The sequence below is a fragment of the Ailuropoda melanoleuca genome, chromosome 10, assembly GCF_002007445.2.
Source record: "Ailuropoda melanoleuca isolate Jingjing chromosome 10, ASM200744v2, whole genome shotgun sequence".
In the NCBI taxonomy this organism is placed as follows: domain Eukaryota; kingdom Metazoa; phylum Chordata; class Mammalia; order Carnivora; family Ursidae; genus Ailuropoda; species Ailuropoda melanoleuca.
Window position 1 is genome coordinate 94,214,261 of NC_048227.1, and position 20,970 is coordinate 94,235,230.

At 43.1% G+C, this 20,970-nt stretch overlaps 1 protein-coding gene across 1 annotated transcript in view; it reads left to right on the forward strand.

Moving 5' to 3' along the window:
• Window positions 1-19,499, forward strand: part of IYD (iodotyrosine deiodinase) — a 23,658-nt gene extending 4,159 nt beyond the window's left edge. The window contains exons 2-5 of the mRNA XM_034669291.1: window positions 7,058-7,249; window positions 9,948-10,107; window positions 15,999-16,155; window positions 17,932-19,499. Of these exons, the coding sequence (XP_034525182.1) occupies window positions 7,058-7,249; window positions 9,948-10,107; window positions 15,999-16,155; window positions 17,932-18,114 (692 nt within the window). The 3' untranslated portion in view covers window positions 18,115-19,499. The remainder of the gene's footprint in view (window positions 1-7,057; window positions 7,250-9,947; window positions 10,108-15,998; window positions 16,156-17,931) is intronic.
• The last annotated feature ends 1,471 nt before the right edge of the window (window positions 19,500-20,970 follow it).

Consider the following 20,970-nt stretch of genomic DNA (forward strand, 5'->3'; position numbering starts at 1 on the left):
CTCAAGTTGAAAGGAAGCAAGAATAAAGCATTTCATTTCAGTTAAGAGTACAAATGCACTGGCTAGTTTTTTATTTAACAGTAGCAGTCCCTAAGTTCCTTCTGTGTATATACCGCATCTCTATATGTGTGTGTATACGTGTGATGTGCAGATAAATTTGGCATAATCGAAAACATTAGGGAACAATTTATTTCTTATGTGACAAACAACATGGGTACAAAGGGAACTGGAATCACTCTGTTCAGAAATGTGGGCTTTGTGTTCAACTTTTGACTTGCATTTCGCAATCCAGTCATGCCCTCTCGACCACAGGGAGTGGTGGGAGGCCAACAAGAGCCCCATCAAGCAGGCAGTTTTAACCCCCCTGGTGTAGAGATTATGCCATCAAATTACTCACTAGGGAAAAAGGAATAGTTCCTTCTGAAATATCCTACCTATGGGTCGCTGTGGTCTCTCACTGGGCGCAGCAGCCCATCTCGAGGACAGCAGGGTGACTCACATCAGAAGCTGGCCCCGGTTGGAATCTGAAAGAGAATTCAAGCTCCTTGGACACTGAGATACACTAGGAAGCTTTGTCCCAGGACACTGGGACTGACCCAGGTGTAGGCTGAGGGTTTCCATAGCCCATGAGAGCTGAAGACAGACTTATGTGTACTGAGCACCCAGGGCCAGGAGATCTCATGTGTCCCCGGAAGGACCACAAACCCCACAGTGCCACACTCAGAGTCCTGAGACAGGTACCCAAAAATTTAAGAGTAATTTATTTATTTATTTATTTATTTATTTATTTATTTATTTATTTATTTATTTAAGGTGAGTTTTGTTTTGTTTTGAGAGAGAGAGTGAATGGGGAGAGGAGCAGAGGGAGAGAGAGAATCTCAAGCTTAGCATGGAGCTGGATGTGGGATTCGATCTCATCACCCCGAGCTCATGACCTGAGCCGAAATCAAGAGTCAGATGCTTAACCAACTGAGCTACCTAGGTGCCCCATTTCATAAGTGTTTAAAAGCCATTTTACCATTTACGTGTTTATCATCTTCAGTAAGCTTCATGACTTTATCCTGTTTCAAGAATATCAAAACAAACAACGTTTTGGAAAATTTGGGCTGTCAGAACTTCCCTTCTGGATTCCCTTAGTGGTCATGGTATAGTTACTTAGGAACGTTTTCCCTCACATAATTAGAGAAGTGATGATAAATTCCTATAGCCCTAGAAGCACTGGTCTTGACCTCAGTTAGCTGCTTGGTAGCCCCTAAAGTAATGCAGAACGAGACGGAGCGGCAGCAGCATCCCAGCATTTGCGGCCAAGCACTTGGGTCACCAGGTGATCTAACTTCGTTTTGAGCAAGTATGAGTTATTATATTTATTCTTTTTTTAAAAAGATTTTATTTATTCGAGAGAGAGTGACTAAGAGAGAGAGCACAAGCTGGGGAGGGGTAGGTAGGGGCAGAGGGAGAAGCAGACTCCCCGCCAAGCAGGGAACCGGAAGTGGGGCTTGACCCCAGGACCCTGGGATCGTGACCTGAGCTGAAGGCAGACGCTTAGCCGACCGAGCCATGTGAGCCATGTGAACATTCTCACATTTTCCTGTGTTCTAATTTCTGATTGTAATTTAATGGATGATAGGAACCGCCCCAAGTGGGGCCCACACGGAGCCCTGGACCTTCGTGGTTGTGAAGGACGTGGACGTGAAGCACAAGATTCGGGAGATCATTGAGGAGGAGGAGGAAATAAACTACTTGAGAAGGATGGGGCGCCAGTGGGTTACAGACCTCAAGAAGCTGAGGTACAGAAGTTGATGGAATTATTAACCTCTCTGTGCTTGGTTTTCTCATCTGTAAAACGGGAATGTCTAGGATTTACTTCATTACGAAAATTAAATGTGTAAGTGTGTTTGCCCACATGCGTAAGGGTAACGGCACCTAGTAAGTGCCATACGTGTCTTTGGTAAATAAATAGGCTTTGACCCAAGTAACAGTAAATAAAAAGTTGAGGACTTACTTCACTTTCCCCCCATCTGGAATGTAAGGCTATGCAACATTTCTCAGGACCCTGACTGAAGTAAATTACCTTTGCTCACGTGATACTGTCTTCCAAGTGACCTCAGTAAGCTGGCTCTAGTTTTAGTACATGGTTAGTAAGAGTAGATATTCAGTACAAGTGTCCTATCTATTACGCGGTAGTAACTGTGTGGGCTTCCTTGTCTCCCGGAAGGAAGTGTGGTGAAACTCATTGTAACTAGATTTAATGTACTGCCTGCTTGCAGTAGGGTAGGGCCTGTGAGTTGTCAGTTCCTCTAGTAGTGACAGCCAAGAGTGACTTGAGGAGTCCGCTCTCCCCACTGAGGGCCAGTCACTCTTCATAATACCTCACATGCATTCCATCACTTCTCAGTCACTTTTGTCATTAAAAGACTCATTTTCATTGTTTAAACTCAGCCTTGTCACTCACCGAGTCCTCTTTATAAACACTGCGTCCCTGCAACGGCCATTTCCTTTCCCCTCCAGTGTGCTCCAAGGCTGAGTGTGAGGAGGGACAGTGGGCAGAGATGTTGGCTCTTATTTCTGAGGAAGGAAGATTGTTCTAGTCCCTGGCACTTGGAATACAGAGGCATTCATACCTCTGGCTCGCAGCTGTGGGCCTTTCGTGGCCAGTCCTGCGGTGTTGTTCAACACCCCAGAGTGACCCAAGCCGGTAAGACAAGAAAGGGCAATGAGATTGAGGCCCTAGGGAGGAGGGAATGGGTGATGGGAAGAGGGCCTCATGGCTCTGCTCCTGTTTCATTTATCTGGCCCCAGAGGACATATTTTTCCTCAGTTATTTAAACCCAATTAAATGGTTGCCTTATGGAGCTGTAACTTATTACCATGCTCTGAAACTAGTGCAGGATATTAATAATAAATATAAAAATCTTATTGCATATTCATGAGGAAAATTGGGATGGGTGAAATGTAAGTTGAGTTCCTACCCTCAGATGTCCTGCTCTAGCCATGCACAGTGCCTACAAAATGCTGGAGGCCCTGGCACTCTCCCTAGCAAAGGTGGAATTAGTCACTATCTCATCTCTGGGCTCCAAGCACCAAATATACACCTTCTGTGCATCTAAAATGGCCATTTTATCACATAGCTTTTAATTATTGGTTTACTTTTCTTCTCATGTTATAGGCCAATACGTGCACACACATATATACGTAGAGGTCCAGATTTAAAATGTCTTATATTATACCATCTAGCATAGTGTGATGCATAGTAGGTAATTGAATAAATGTTTGTTGAATTGAATTGCAGATGAGCAAATGTCTTGACATCCTGTTTGAGTCAATTTTGAAACCAATTCTTTAATAGGCTCAATACACAACCTGGGTCCAACCTACCTGTCGAACCTTATATTTTTCTGTTTGTGGGTTTAAGCTCCCAACCCCAGGCAGAAGGTGCTACTTGTCCTTCTCTTAATAGGTCTTGTTGCTGTGTTTTTATTAGCTTTAATGTGATGTCATAATAAATTCTTGTAGAATTGAACAAACCAGAAATATTAGATACTAATGTATGTCCAGGCAAAAAAAAGTACAAAAATCATTAAAAATTACTAATCTGCCTTTGAACCAAGGTAAACTGCCTAATCTTCATCTTGCATTAANGCACCTAGGCTGCTTTTAGTTTGTACGAATGCTGAACGGATATTAAGAGTTGGTAACTTACCTTTCAAACAGTTAATGAGGCATTTCATGCATTTGCTTATTTACCGCTTACTAAGGACAGAGGTTGTCAGACTTCATAACAAATGATACAGAAGTTATCACTGGTGTTGGAAGTCTTTATTGACACATTGCGTAAGTTCAGGGTTGATAGTGATGACACCTGGGTTTGGTTCAGAATTGATCGCTAGAAAGCTGATAGGTGTTTGCTGCCACTCCCCGATCACACTCACTTCCTTTTAACTGAGTAACTGGGCCTTCTCATTAAATGTGTACAGTTTGGGCCCAAACTGCCTTGGTTAGTAAAATGTATAAGGTATTTTCTCACTCACAAAGATGAGCAAACCAAGGCNAATGATACAGAAGTTATCACTGGTGTTGGAAGTCTTTATTGACACATTGCGTAAGTTCAGGGTTGATAGTGATGACACCTGGGTTTGGTTCAGAATTGATCGCTAGAAAGCTGATAGGTGTTTGCTGCCACTCCCCGATCACACTCACTTCCTTTTAACTGAGTAACTGGGCCTTCTCATTAAATGTGTACAGTTTGGGCCCAAACTGCCTTGGTTAGTAAAATGTATAAGGTATTTTCTCACTCACAAAGATGAGCAAACCAAGGCACTTGATGATATGGTATTGACTTTGAGGTTTTTGGTGTCTTTGAAGTCATTCTCTCTTGCCTCCGTCATCCTCGGTTGGTCCTCAGAGACCTAGGAGTGAAGTATATGCATGCAAGTGCATGAGAAAATTAATCCTCCACCTGAATGTTCCAGACCCTCAGGGCGAGGCACTGGATCCTCTTGCTCTCTTCCTTCTGTTCCTGTTGTCATTCTCATCTTTATGTGAGGGTACCCAAAGTGACATCCCACCTTCTGGGCTCAGACTTTTACTTTCACACTAGATATCGCTGCTTGAACAACTCATAGGCATCTCAAATGTGATGGACTGGTGAGTCCTACCTGTACTTCCCCCAGATGGTTCAGTGCTCATCCTCTATTTCAGTAGATGGTCCCACTGTCTCCCCAGGTGCTAAAGCCCCAACACCTGGATCTCATCCTTAGTCCCTCTCTCTCACCACTCCCAGGCACACACTTTGACAGGTCTCATCATTTGTATCTCCAAGATGCTCTAAGAATTTGTCATTCTTTTGTGGCACACCTAGTCTGGGCCAACATTATCCCACCCTGGCTATTGCAGTGGTTTCTCGATGGTTCTTCCTCTTTCACTTTTGTCTCTTTCCAATATACACCTCGCCCTGCTTTGTTTTTTCTCACTCTTTGTTTTATGTTTTCTATCTGTTGGTTTCTCCTTGCTCCATTCCAGATATTTTCTTCTGAGTTATCTTCCAGTTCACTATTTTTTTTCTTTAGGTATGTTTAAACTGTCTTAAATCCATCCATTAAGTTCTTAATTCCATTACTTTATTTTTCAGTTCTAGAATTTTATTTTTTCATATTTTCTATGTCACCTTTTATCTTTTCCTGTACCCTACAGATTTGTGTTTTTTCCCCTCTAAACCTAGTAATCATAGTTGTTTTATCTTTTGAGTCTGATAATTCCAATATTTGGAGACATTTTTAAATATTAATTCTGTTGTTTCTTGCTCAAAATGTTTTCCTTTTATGCTTGATTGTATTTGGTGGGTTGCTAGTAATTGTAGTTAAAATTACTTGTATATTGGCCCCTGCTTTTCTTAGGCAATGGAGGTATTTTCAGGCAGGGCCACTTAATTCCAAGTTCAAGTCTGAGGCAGGACACACCAAATGGTATAACCCCTTGGGGCCTGATATATTTATGATTCATGCTTTCTTTAAGGATGTAATCTTGGGGTCCCAGCTTATTAGCTTTCCAATTGTGTGTGGGTCTGGGCTTTGATTCCTATTCCCCACAATCCCTGAAATTATAAAAATAAAAATTCAAATATATAGAGATCGGCAAGTACTATCAGAGGAAATGTAGCTTCTGTGCTAACTTGCCTCTGTAGGCTCATATTTCCCTTCAGTTTTGGCCTAGGAATTTCTTACTATGTTGTCAGCAATTCATTGATTTTTTTAAAAGGCTTTAAAGACCCTTTATTTCATGATCTTAGGGGTTTTCAGCTAGCAGGATATTGTTTCAAATATACTAGTTCACCATTAATAGAAATTTTCGTTCTTCATCTTTGTGTAGGTAAAATTTTCTTTTTCTTGGTTTATAACCAGTGTGAAATCTGGACAGCCAATAGTCAAGATCAGAGTTCGGAATTCTGTGGACCCATTCTTTTCATTTTTTCTTGATGCTTTTGAAATGATGATTTTGCAGACATTTTTGAGAACTTTATTTCCTTCTCCCTGTTGTCCACCTTATGGCTGTAGAGGAGGAAAAATAATTTTCCCTCTACCCTTCTAGGTTCTTGGCTGAGACACCCCCCCCCATAATAAGAGACAGATTAAGAAGAGAAAAACAAAGAGGAGCTTAATAATATGTATACCTCTTGTATACATGGGACAGATCCAGGAAAATCGAGTAAGTCCTTGAAATGGCCCAAACCACCACCTTAAATACCATCTTCGACTAAAAAACAAAAGAAAGATGTTGGGGAAGGGGATCCAGTAACAGGAGGTTATCAAGAAGAGCACAGTATTTTAAACAAGGGTAAGGTTGTTGTGCAGATTTTTTCTCCATCAATAGGAATTTTTTGTGAGAATCATCTTTTCCTTCTTGGTACAGAGAAGACTCATGAATGGAGATATCCTTTATAAAAGTAAATGTTCCTTATAAAAACCTCATGGCTGTAGAGGAGGAAAAATAATTTTCCCTCTACCCTTCTAGGTTCTTGGCTGAGACACCCCCCCCCCATAATAAGAGACAGATTAAGAAGAGAAAAACAAAGAGGAGCTTAATAATATGTATACCTCTTGTATACATGGGACAGATCCAGGAAAATCGAGTAAGTCCTTGAAATGGCCCAAACCACCACCTTAAATACCATCTTCGACTAAAAAACAAAAGAAAGATGTTGGGGAAGGGGATCCAGTAACAGGAGGTTATCAAGAAGAGCACAGTATTTTAAACAAGGGTAAGGTTGTTGTGCAGATTTTTTCTCCATCAATAGGAATTTTTTGTGAGAATCATCTTTTCCTTCTTGGTACAGAGAAGACTCATGAATGGAGATATCCTTTATAAAAGTAAATGTTCCTTATAAAAAGATAACTTTTACTCTGGTTTTCAGAACTTCTCTTGTGTCTGTAGTTCCTTAAAAAATTATCAGCTCAATGTAATCTTTATACCAAAAAGGCATATTTTGGGGTGACATATTCTGCTCCCCTTCATGACCAAGAGAGATCATTTAATTCTCTGCCTTTCTTGTTCTTATTTGCAGATGCTGACGACTGGCAAGACACAGAGGAAAGTGTCGAACATATTCCATTCTCCCACACCCGGTATCCTGAAAAGGAAATGGTTAAGAGATCCCAGGAATTTTATGAACTTCTCAGTAAAAGACGGTCTGTCAGATTCATAAGTAATGAGCAAGTCCCCATGGAAGTCATTGATAATGTCATCAAAGCGGCAGGTCTGTAATGGCACATTGTGTCTTTGAGAATGTCAGGGACAAGTGACCCTCCTGGAGCAGTAAAGCTCAAACACAGTGAACAAAGCCCAGAGTGAACATTTATCTCTCAAANAATTATCAGCTCAATGTAATCTTTATACCAAAAAGGCATATTTTGGGGTGACATATTCTGCTCCCCTTCATGACCAAGAGAGATCATTTAATTCTCTGCCTTTCTTGTTCTTATTTGCAGATGCTGACGACTGGCAAGACACAGAGGAAAGTGTCGAACATATTCCATTCTCCCACACCCGGTATCCTGAAAAGGAAATGGTTAAGAGATCCCAGGAATTTTATGAACTTCTCAGTAAAAGACGGTCCGTCAGATTCATAAGTAATGAGCAAGTCCCCATGGAAGTCATTGATAATGTCATCAAAGCGGCAGGTCTGTAATGGCACATTGTGTCTTTGAGAATGTCAGGGACAAGTGACCCTCCTGGAGCAGTAAAGCTCAAACATAGTGAATAAAGCCCAGAGTGAACATTTATCTCTCAAACCAGGTGTTGACTGGCTGCCAGAAACATAATGATTTCCACTTTCTACAAACTATTGACTGTTACAAACTTCCTGGGAGCAGATGTTGCAACAGTTTAAAACTTGTGAAATTACTGAATCTTATGATCTTTTATTAAAAATTAAAATTTCTGAACACACTATTATACACTGGAAGAGAAACATCCTCTTACTTTCCCCTCCTCTTGAAACACACACACACACACACACACACACTCACTCATGTTTATGTGTTTCTCTCTTTTCGGAACCAAATTTTTTAGATTACACACCATAATGCTCTACTACCATCCTCTAGTGAACTAGCAACATTTACCTATATGAATTTGCAAAGTAAACCACAGCAGGGCAAACCCATTTTCAACATAGGTTAATATCTCCACAGAGGAAAATAAAATAACGACAGAAAAAGGGGGAGGAGATGTAAGAGAACTCCCCTATTTGAGTATTATTGGAGTACTGGAGTGTTATTCCTATCTAAATTACATGTAAGTTCATTTGCAGAAAGTATTACATGGCAATTGTGAATCCATTGCTCAAGTTGAAAGGAAGCAAGAATAAAGCATTTCATTTCAGTTAAGAGTACAAATGCACTGGCTAGTTTTTTATTTAACAGTAGCAGTCCCTAAGTTCCTTCTGTGTATATACCGCATCTCTATATGTGTGTGTATACGTGTGATGTGCAGATAAATTTGGCATAATCGAAAACATTAGGGAACAATTTATTTCTTATGTGACAAACAACATGGGTACAAAGGGAACTGGAATCACTCTGTTCAGAAATGTGGGCTTTGTGTTCAACTTTTGACTTGCATTTCGCAATCCAGTCATGCCCTCTCGACCACAGGGAGTGGTGGGAGGCCAACAAGAGCCCCAACAAGCAGGCAGTTTTAACTCCCCTGGTGTAGAGATTATGCCATCAAATTACTCACTAGGGAAAAAGGAATAGTTCCTTCTGAAATATCCTACCTATGGGTCGCTGTGGTCTCTCACTGGGCGCAGCAGCCCATCTCGAGGACAGCAGGGTGACTCACATCAGAAGCTGGCCCCGGTTGGAATCTGAAAGAGAATTCAAGCTCCTTGGACACTGAGATACACTAGGAAGCTTTGTCCCAGGACACTGGGACTGACCCAGGTGTAGGCTGAGGGTTTCCATAGCCCATGAGAGCTGAAGACAGACTTATGTGTACTGAGCACCCAGGGCCAGGAGATCTCATGTGTCCCCGGAAGGACCACAAACCCCACAGTGCCACACTCAGAGTCCTGAGACAGGTACCCAAAAATTTAAGAGTAATTTATTTATTTATTTATTTATTTATTTATTTATTTAAGGTGAGTTTTGTTTTGTTTTGAGAGAGAGAGTAAATGGGGAGAGGAGCAGAGGGAGAGAGAGAATCTCAAGCTTAGCATGGAGCTGGATGTGGGACTCGATCTCATCACCCTGAGCTCATGACCTGAGCCGAAATCAAGAGTCAGATGCTTAACCAACTGAGCTACCTAGGTGCCCCATTTCATAAGTGTTTAAAAGCCATTTTACCATTTACGTGTTTATCATCTTCAGTAAGCTTCATGACTTTATCCTGTTTCAAGAATATCAAAACAAACAACGTTTTGGAAAATTTGGGCTGTCAGAACTTCCCTTCTGGATTCCCTTAGTGGTCATGGTATAGTTACTTAGGAACGTTTTCCCTCACATAATTAGAGAAGTGATGATAAATTCCTATAGCCCTAGAAGCACTGGTCTTGACCTCAGTTAGCTGCTTGGTAGCCCCTAAAGTAATGCAGAACGAGACGGAGCGGCAGCAGCATCCCAGCATTTGCGGCCAAGCACTTGGGTCACCAGGTGATCTAACTTCGTTTTGAGCAAGTATGAGTTATTATATTTATTCTTTTTTAAAAAAGATTTTATTTATTCGAGAGAGAGCGAGTAAGAAAGAGAGCACAAGCTGGGGAGGTGAAGGTAGGGGCAGAGGGAGAAGCAGACTCCCCGCCAAGCAGGGAACCAGAAGTGGGGCTTGACCCCAGGACCCTGGGATCGTGACCTGAGCTGAAGGCAGACGCTTAGCCGACCGAGCCATGTGAGCCATGTGAACATTCTCACATTTTCCTGTGTTCTAATTTCTGATTGTAATTTAATGGATGATAGGAACCGCCCCAAGTGGGGCCCACACGGAGCCCTGGACCTTCGTGGTTGTGAAGGACGTGGACGTGAAACACAAGATTCGGGAGATCATTGAGGAGGAGGAGGAAATAAACTACTTGAGAAGGATGGGGCGCCAATGGGTTACAGACCTCAAGAAGCTGAGGTACAGAAGTTGATGGAATTATTAATTAACCTCTCTGTGCTTGGTTTTCTCATCTGTAAAACGGGAATGTCTAGGATTTACTTCATTACGAAAATTAAATGTGTAAGTGTGTTTGCCCACATGCGTAAGGGTAACGGCACCTAGTAAGTGCCATACGTGTCTTTGGTAAATAAATAGGCTTTGACCCNTGTGATGTGCAGATAAATTTGGCATAATCGAAAACATTAGGGAACAATTTATTTCTTATGTGACAAACAACATGGGTACAAAGGGAACTGGAATCACTCTGTTCAGAAATGTGGGCTTTGTGTTCAACTTTTGACTTGCATTTCGCAATCCAGTCATGCCCTCTCGACCACAGGGAGTGGTGGGAGGCCAACAAGAGCCCCATCAAGCAGGCAATTTTAACCCCCCTGGTGTAGAGATTATGCCATCAAATTACTCACTAGGGAAAAAGGAATAGTTCCTTCTGAAATATCCTACCTATGGGTCGCTGTGGTCTCTCACTGGGCGCAGCAGCCCATCTCGAGGACAGCAGGGTGACTCACATCAGAAGCTGGCCCCGGTTGGAATCTGAAAGAGAATTCAAGCTCCTTGGACACTGAGATACACTAGGAAGCTTTGTCCCAGGACACTGGGACTGACCCAGGTGTAGGCTGAGGGTTTCCATAGCCCATGAGAGCTGAAGACAGACTTATGTGTACTGAGCACCCAGGGCCAGGAGATCTCATGTGTCCCCGGAAGGACCACAAACCCCACAGTGCCACACTCAGAGTCCTGAGACAGGTACCCAAAAATTTAAGAGTAATTTATTTATTTATTTATTTATTTATTTATTTATTTAAGGTGAGTTTTGTTTTGTTTTGAGAGAGAGAGTGAATGGGGAGAGGAGCAGAGGGAGAGAGAGAATCTCAAGCTTAGCATGGAGCTGGATGTGGGATTCGATCTCATCACCCCGAGCTCATGACCTGAGCCGAAATCAAGAGTCAGATGCTTAACCAACTGAGCTACCTAGGTGCCCCATTTCATAAGTGTTTAAAAGCCATTTTACCATTTACGTGTTTATCATCTTCAGTAAGCTTCATGACTTTATCCTGTTTCAAGAATATCAAAACAAACAACGTTTTGGAAAATTTGGGCTGTCAGAACTTCCCTTCTGGATTCCCTTAGTGGTCATGGTATAGTTACTTAGGAACGTTTTCCCTCACATAATTAGAGAAGTGATGATAAATTCCTATAGCCCTAGAAGCACTGGTCTTGACCTCAGTTAGCTGCTTGGTAGCCCCTAAAGTAATGCAGAACGAGACGGAGCGGCAGCAGCATCCCAGCATTTGCGGCCAAGCACTTGGGTCACCAGGTGATCTAACTTCGTTTTGAGCAAGTATGAGTTATTATATTTATTCTTTTTTAAAAAAGATTTTATTTATTCGAGAGAGAGCGAGTAAGAAAGAGAGCACAAGCTGGGGAGGTGAAGGTAGGGGCAGAGGGAGAAGCAGACTCCCCGCCAAGCAGGGAACCAGAAGTGGGGCTTGACCCCAGGACCCTGGGATCGTGACCTGAGCTGAAGGCAGACGCTTAGCCGACCGAGCCATGTGAGCCATGTGAACATTCTCACATTTTCCTGTGTTCTAATTTCTGATTGTAATTTAATGGATGATAGGAACCGCCCCAAGTGGGGCCCACACGGAGCCCTGGACCTTCGTGGTTGTGAAGGACGTGGACGTGAAGCACAAGATTCGGGAGATCATTGAGGAGGAGGAGGAAATAAACTACTTGAGAAGGATGGGGCGCCAGTGGGTTACAGACCTCAAGAAGCTGAGGTACAGAAGTTGATGGAATTATTAACCTCTCTGTGCTTGGTTTTCTCATCTGTAAAACGGGAATGTCTAGGATTTACTTCATTACGAAAATTAAATGTGTAAGTGTGTTTGCCCACATGCGTAAGGGTAACGGCACCTAGTAAGTGCCATACGTGTCTTTGGTAAATAAATAGGCTTTGACCCAAGTAACAGTAAATAAAAAGTTGAGGACTTACTTCACTTTCCCCCCATCTGGAATGTAAGGCTATGCAACATTTCTCAGGACCCTGACTGAAGTAAATTACCTTTGCTCACGTGATACTGTCTTCCAAGTGACCTCAGTAAGCTGGCTCTAGTTTTAGTACATGGTTAGTTAAGAGTAGATATTCAGTACAAGTGTCCTATCTATTACGCGTTAGTAACTGTGTGGGCTTCCTTGTCTCCCGGAAGGAAGTGTGGTGAAACTCATTGTAACTAGATTTAATGTACTGCCTGCTTGCAGTAGGGTAGGGCCTGTGAGTTGTCAGTTCCTCTAGTAGTGACAGCCAAGAGTGACTTGAGGAGTCCGCTCTCCCCACTGAGGGCCAGTCACTCTTCATAATACCTCACATGCATTCCATCACTTCTCAGTCACTTTTGTCATTAAAAGACTCATTTTCATTGTTTAAACTCAGCCTTGTCACTCACCGAGTCCTCTTTATAAACACTGCGTCCCTGCAACGGCCATTTCCTTTCCCCTCCAGTGTGCTCCAAGGCTGAGTGTGAGGAGGGACAGTGGGCAGAGATGTTGGCTCTTATTTCTGAGGAAGGAAGATTGTTCTAGTCCCTGGCACTTGGAATACAGAGGCATTCATACCTCTGGCTCGCAGCTGTGGGCCTTTCATGGCCAGTCCTGTGGTGTTGTTCAACACCCCAGAGTGACCCAAGCCGGTAAGACAAGAAAGGGCAATGAGATTGAGGCCCTAGGGAGGAGGGAATGGGTGATGGGAAGAGGGCCTCATGGCTCTGCTCCTGTTTCATTTATCTGGCCCCAGAGGACATATTTTTCCTCAGATATTTAAACCCAATTAAATGGATGCCTTATGGAGCTGTAACTTATTACCATGCTCTGAAACTAGTGCAGGATATTAATAATAAATATAAAAATCTTATTGCATATTCATGAGGAAAATTGGGATGGGTGAAATGTAAGTTGAGTTCCTACCCTCAGATGTCCTGCTCTAGCCGTGCACAGTGCCTACAAAATGCTGGAGGCCCTGGCACTCTCCCTAGCAAAGGTGGAATTAGTCACTATCTCATCTCTGGGCTCCAAGCACCAAATATACACCTTCTGTGCATCTAAAATGGCCATTTTATCACATAGCTTTTAATTATTGGTTTACTTTTCTTCTCATGTTATAGGCCAATACGTGCACACACATATATATGTAAAAACTCTAGAGGTCCAGATTTAAAATGTCTTATATTATACCATCTAGCATAGTGTGATGCGNAGTGCCTACAAAATGCTGGAGGCCCTGGCACTCTCCCTAGCAAAGGTGGAATTAGTCACTATCTCATCTCTGGGCTCCAAGCACCAAATATACACCTTCTGTGCATCTAAAATGGCCATTTTATCACATAGCTTTTAATTATTGGTTTACTTTTCTTCTCATGTTATAGGCCAATACGTGCACACACATATATACGTAGAGGTCCAGATTTAAAATGTCTTATATTATACCATCTAGCATAGTGTGATGCGTAGTAGGTAATTGAATAAATGTTTGTTGAATTGAATTGCAGATGAGCAAATGTCTTGACATCCTGTTTGAGTCAATTTTGAAACCAATTCTTTAATAGGCTCAATACACAACCTGGGTCCAACCTACCTGTCGAACCTTATATTTTTCTGTTTGAGGGTTTAAGCTCCCCACCCCAGGCAGAAGGTGCTACTTGTCCTTCTCTTAATAGGTCTTGTTGCTGTGTTTTTATTAGCTTTAATGTGATGTCATAATAAATTCTTGTAGAATTGAACAAACCAGAAATATTAGATACTAATGTATGTCCAGGCAAAAAAAAGTACAAAAATCATTAAAAATTACTAATCTGCCTTTGAACCAAGGTAAACTGCCTAATCTTCATCTTGCATTAAACATTTTTTTGAATTATCCATCGTGAAATAATAGTAGTAGTAATAATACTAACACACACACAGCAGTGTGGGCAAGGTTAGGTTCTTTTCTAGGCACTTTATCTGTTTGACTAGTCTCCCCCTCACAATAGCTGTATGAGGTGAGGGTATAATAGTGCCCTTTACATGTGCAGGAACTGAGCTATGGGAAATTCAGGAGGTTGCCCAATGTGGTGAAACCCATTAGCTCCAGAGTTTATCCTCTTTGTAAACAAGAACACTCTGTTTGTAAGGAGAAAGGGATTGATAATAGCCCGATGTGACTAGGCCGATTGAAGCATGGTAAAGTAGCCTTGGAAATGTAACCTGTAGAAGTTAAGAGTGTAAGAGGGACCATAGAAAACAGCACANTCACAATAGCTGTATGAGGTGAGGGTATAATAGTGCCCTTTACATGTGCAGGAACTGAGCTATGGGAAATTCGGGAGGTTGCCCAACGTGGCAAAACCCATTAGCTCCAGAGTTTATCCTCTTTGTAAACAAGAACACTCTGTTTGTAAGGAGAAAAGGATTGATAATAGCCCGATGTGACTAGGCCGATTGAAGCATGGTCAAGTAGCCTTGGAAATGTAACCTGTAGAAGTTAAGAGTGTAAGAGGGACCATAGAAAACTGCACAAGTGACTTTAGTATGTTTTAAGACAGTGAAGCATAACTAGGCTTAAAATGAAATCATCTCTTGTTAGTTAATGACCTAATGTATCTATATCCTAAAAAAACCCTAATATATAGCATTTCATGAGTACTACTTTGAGTATCTGTCCTGGAATAAAACTTTTGCCAAATGTATGGGATAGGCTAATGGAATAGAGAAAGATACGCTCCTTAGCTGGAAAGCAGAAATTGAAACTTAATATTTATACCTCACATGAATTATCTCCCACTCCCACAAAGTTCCCTTCCTTTTCTCCACAACTGGGCTGACATTACACCCTCTGCACCTGTGGTTTTGGTTAAACCTCATCATCATCTTTGTCCTTTCTTTTGCTCCTGTACCAGACCTATCAGCTCCAGCCTCTATGCCTCCCCAAATTCTCCTGGTCCCTCGCCCACACCAATCTGCCTCTTTCAGGAATAGACCTGATCACAAAATGCGTCTGCTGAGAAGCTTGTGGTCACTTTCCATTACCTACGAAACAAAGTATGTAACCTGGCAGCCCACGCATGCTTCACCACACACCCCATCCTCTAGCCTACCAGGCTTCGGAAAACTCCCTGGCCTGCCAAGCAGCCTCCATCCCGACTGTGCCTTTACTCATCGACGCACTAGGATGCCCTCCCCAGTGCCCCCTTTCCATCTGGTCTTCAGTGCCCCATCTCAAGGGGAACTTTGGATATGTTCTTCTAATCTGCTTATTCAAAATTATCAACCCTTCATTTGGAGGACTCCTAATGCACTTGACTTACATTTCTTTCATTCCACTTACCAGGTTTCAGTTTGCCAAATTTTACGTATTGCCCTCTGGGTTATGGGATCTATCTTTGTATCTTTCAGCATTTCATGTGCTTTGCCATACTATACCTTTATTAACACGTGTTTATTGGTTTGAATGACCCTAGACAGAAAAATATGAATAAGACACACACAAAAATTCTGCTCTTTCTCAATTGAAATATAAAAGACAAGAAAATGCTTTGATTTTATTTTTTGTAAAGATTTATTTATTTGAGAGAGAGTGGGGAGGGGCAGAGGGAAAGGGAGAGAAATCCTCAAGCAGAGCCCCCCTGAGCACAGAGCTCAGGACCCCGACCGAAATCATGACCTGAGCTGAAACCAAGGTTGATGCTCAACTGAATGAGCCACCCAGGCGCCCCAAGAAAATGCTTTTATTTTAGATGTAAATAAGCTGAGATTGTGAAAAAGAAAAAAAAAATTCATTGAGAGCATATAGTCTCTGAATTATCTTTTTTTCCCTTCAGAACCAATTGGATTAAGGAGTACTTGGACACAGCTCCCGTTCTGATTCTGATTTTCAAACAAGTACATGGTTTTGCTGCAAATGGCAAAAGGAAGGTCCACTACTACAATGAGATCAGTGTTTCCATTGCTTGCGGCATCCTCCTCGCTGCTCTGCACGTATGTTTCCTTCCCACCCTGCCCCGAAGACAGACGCAGTACTGGATGGCCAAACAGTAGCCTCATTCACACATTTCAGCTTCTAGTTTAGAGAGATGTGAAGTTGTTTCTCTAAAGTTGAATTCCTACGTAAGGGGGCCTGATCTGAAAAGTCACCCTGGAAACCTGGATAGGTGAGTCTAATGGTGCAACAAGCTGGAATTCTTCCAGAAATTCACTTATAATATCACTCAGGCTCAGAAAAATGGTCACTGTGTTTGCTTCATCTGCAATGATAGGAAGCTTCAAGGATGGCGGCGGACACACTGCCTAGCTGTGCTCACTGTTGTCTGAGCCAGTGGAACGATTGCAAAGCTGTAAGGAGGACTCTGTCGTAGAGCTCTTCCTGGAAAGTCGAGTTGACATATATTGCATGAGAAGGATGTCTATGTGCTTTTAAAAATTCCATCTATGCAGTAACTAGAGCAATGGTAAGCATGAAATAGAGCAGGATTGAGGTACACCTTTTCCGTGATTCAGTTCATTCACTCAACACATAGTCTGTGAGCTCCTTTGATGTGACAGGCCCCGGGGGTGCCAGGGATAGCTGCCTTGTGAACTGTGTGCACGTTCTGGTGCGGACTGCAGTCCAGGGGTGGAAAGAGACAGGAAACACATAAAACAAATGAAGCAAACAAGATTATAAGAGCGAGTGATCATACTTTCAAGGGACAATCAGTTCCAAAAACCTATATGCTTCTTCAAGAAAAATGCGTATGCCGAAAACACCTTGCAAAATACAGTCATTGTTCCACAAAAGAGGGATTTGCTTTTAGATTACTTGAAAAGGCAGCCTCGAGGAGGAGACATCTTATTTCCTTCCTGATTCTGTGAGTGGTTAAATAGAGGAAGTGATGTGCAAGGTCGGACCATATGGCCCCACCTTACGCTCATCTCAGGGCTGGAAGGTGTGCAGAGTTAGAAGTTTTCCCCAGCTCGGAGTCAGCAGCTTCGTCACGTTAGTGTTGAGTTTGCTGCCCTCTAGCGTCGCCTCAGGCATAATTCTGAGTGTAGGTCCTATTTGTGAGCGAGGAAAGAGGAATCTTCCTGAAACCCCCATCTGCACAGATCACATAGTGACCGGACCAAAGAGCCTCTCCTGCAGGACTCTCAAAGTCAGTTCCAGAACTTCTGTCTGGCTCAGGCTTAGCAATGAACACGTAGTTGGGAAAGTAGGGGGGATGGAGGTAGTCGGCTGGGGGGGGCATCTTGAAGCTGCACATGATTTTTATTAGGTGTTTATTACCTAGAGGGGCTTGGGGAGAAGTTGATAGAGAAATTCCTCTTCCTCGAATGGATCCCTGGGCCACTGGGTCTTCCGTGATTGGACACAGGTATTTTCCGCTGGGGATGATGCTTCGCCTGCATTGTTGATTTTAGAAGCATAGGAACTCCCTTGTTTTGGGCTGTTCCTTCGGTGTATTTCTGGTTTCCCCACATTTCCTCCCATGAAATAACCATTCCTATTTCTTAACCTTCAGTGAAAAATAAGACTAGTACTTTCTTCTTCAAGAAGCCTCTCCCCGTTTGGTCAAAAGAATGTAGGGACTAGGAGATTGAGGAGAGCAAGTCAGGTTCAAGATACTGTTGCCCAGGCTGGCAGCCTCTTTGCTACCCAGCTTCAGGGAAAGGGTGGGACAAGCAGGCCTTGTAGGGACCACGATGTCCCCAGGCTACAGGCAAAGCTGTGATTTTGCCCGCTGACTTGCCAATGTATTCTCTCCCCTCCTGTTGTAGAATGCGGGACTGGTGACTGTCACTACCACTCCACTCAACTGTGGCCCCCGTCTGAGGGTGCTCCTGGGCCGCCCCGCAAATGAAAAGCTGCTGATGCTGCTCCCCGTGGGGTACCCCAGCGAAGAGGCCACGGTGCCCGATCTAACACGGAAACCTCTGGATCAGATCATGGTGACCGTGTAGGCAGGAGCCCAGCCAGGATGCTGGCAGACGGTGGCCTGGTCCTCTCTTGTCCTCTTGGGTGTGCAGGCTGTTCTTCCCATGGGTATTAGGTCCAGCACTCCACTCCACTCAAGAAACTTTCCATGTCATCTGGCCCTTGGAGTCTGAGAAGCCCTGCTCCCCATAGTGTGATTAGGCGAACATAAACAGTAAGAGGGCAATGGGTACTTCCATGTCTCATCCACTCTGGAAATGCGTTAAACTTTCACTGAGAAGAGGCCCTGGTTTTTAAGTTTTAAAAATTGTTCCAGAAAAGTCACTGGTGATTTTTTTTCTCTTACATTTTAAAAGCTGGTAGACAGAAAAGAGTCATCAGAACATTTAACAGCCCTGAGAACTCAGCTATGTGATCATTCTTGAATTTAAACTAAGACTAATCTGATAGCCTCTGCCCTCTGATTTCTGCTGGCCTTTAGGCCAGGATGTGCTTTTGGGATTTACTCTTTTACTGAACTTCATGGGTATCCTGCCACTTTTTATTAAAACGTCATAATCACGGAACAGAACAGCACATGCTCGAGCAGGTGGCTCTGACCCGTAACCATCTGAACATATAAAGGGTTAGTTGCACCACTGAGTGGCGTGTTGGAGCTGGCTCGCCCCAGCTTGTGGAAGCGGATTGTTAAATATTCAGGAATTTTGTGAGCCAGTTATTAAACTATTTGTGGCTGGAAATCGCCCACGGTGGGAGTATTTACACCACCGCAATCGATTGATACTACAAATCAGGGCTTGGTTTCTTTTTCCTAAAGAGAACTATTTTCCATACACAGCACTAATGGTGTCTTCCTTCTTTTCTACTCCAGCCCACAAAAGACTTATCCCTTTTCTCCTGAGGGCAGTCAAGCGGTTTGGGACTGATGGGGTACAGAGGTGTTAGGTTGGGAATGCCAAACCTCGTCTTTCGCCCATCACTCTCCCTTCCCATCCCGGGGCAGTGCACGCACTGGCACAACTCAGAGCTCAGATCAGTTCTCACCCAGCATCCCTACTGGCCTCTTTATCCCTCCTAGTACCCTTTTTCTTTTTTTTTTTTTTACCCAGCTTCCTCAAGAAAAATCTCTCCCTCTTCTTTTCATTCCTCTTATGAGTCCCACAACCTAGGAAAAGCCCTTAGTATTTTTGATAAGAGTCAGAGCTGGTGACGAATCTATGTCAAAGAAAAGGAGGACTTTTTTTCCCCTTTAAAATACATTTAGATATTACAAGGACCTGTGCCCTCAACCACCTCTGAAGTCCTTTGAAGGACCTAGAAGTTTCCTTTAGAATCTCCAAAATCTTCCATTGATGGTTTCATTTTTCTCTAAACATGCTTTCCCCCAAGGTTACACATTTTAATAAATGCAAACTTTCTTACATTTTGTTCCTATTCTTTTTTTTAAAAAATCATTAGTATTGTGACAAGTATTTGTCCTGTAATCGTTATTGTAAGTGAGCGTTGTTTTAACTACATTGTGGCCTTGTTAGACTTACGTGGGCTGGAATGGGAGCCTAACCATTGTATTTCAGATTATTTTTAGTAGGGAAAAGCTATTCTGAGTTCCAGGTATCAGAATAATAAGCACATTTTGGCATTATGATGTCAAACTTCAAATGAAATTGAAGTTATATTGATAAACTTCTGTTTCTTCTGTTTTGAAACTAGTTGAGCCCAGAGCCATGTGCCAGTTTTAGTTCAGTCTGCTGGGGGGCGGGGGTGCTGAGATGTACAAGGGAATCTTGCCTCCGGGGGTGGGAGTCCAAGACCATGTTCGAGTAGAGAGTCACTTGAGAGGAAAGGGAAAGCCCAGCCACGTGAGTTAGGAGCCCTCCGGCAACAGATTGCCAAGGTCTGCTTGCCTTCCAGATCCCGGCGCCCAGAAACAGAGCCCTGGCTCCTCAGAGATGCTAAGCAAATGTGCAAAGGCGTAGATTCACGAAGCACGACGGCCAGCTTTCTCTTTGGGGGGTGGAATTACAGTCGACCCTTGAACAACTCGGATATATATATTTTTTTTTAGATAAGTACAGGAGAGTGCCATCAATGTATTTTCTCTTCCTTATGATTTTCCGAATGACATTTTCTTTCTATAGCTTGCCTTATTGGAAGACTACGGTGTATAAAACACAGAATGTACAAAATATGTGTTAATCCGGTATTTATGCTATCAGTAAGGCTTCCTGTCAACAGACCGCTGTCCGTAGTAAAGTTTTGGAGGAATCTGAAGTTGTACGAGTTACATGCGGTTTGGGGAGTGTGAGGTGGTGGTGGGCATTCAGCGTCCCTAACCCCTGGGCTGTTCGAGGGGCGACTGTCACGGTGATCCTTGAGGCTCGACGGTGCGGCATACATGACCTGGCTTCTCGTCTGGTACTCGCCCGCTGGGTGGCCAGGGGAAATGGGAGCTTTCCGAGCCTCATTTTCTTCATTTGTAAAACGAAGGTAAAAGTTGCACTTAGCTGGCGCGTGGTGAGTCCTGCGTAGTTCCTAGCGGCAGGTAGCACCGAGGGCTAGCTGTTACCGTTGGCTCCTGGTAGCAGCGGTAGTGGTAATCTCACTGTGATTCATGCTAGGTGCTATGTGTGTTCGGCAAAAAAAATAAAGTGACACCCTTTAAGAATCTTATCTTCAAAGCACTAAATGCTCTTAAACTGTAGAAGCCATCTATCTGCTCTCTTCGCTTGAGCCGAGGCTGTTCTTAGGATTTAGGCTTGACCTTAGCTGTATCTGACTGGGCTCTGGAAACCTCTGCAGGGCTCTATTTAATGAGTCAAAAGACTCCTTATTTTCAGGGAAGAGAGATGGGGACATAAAGTAAGATCCGATGACAGCAGTGT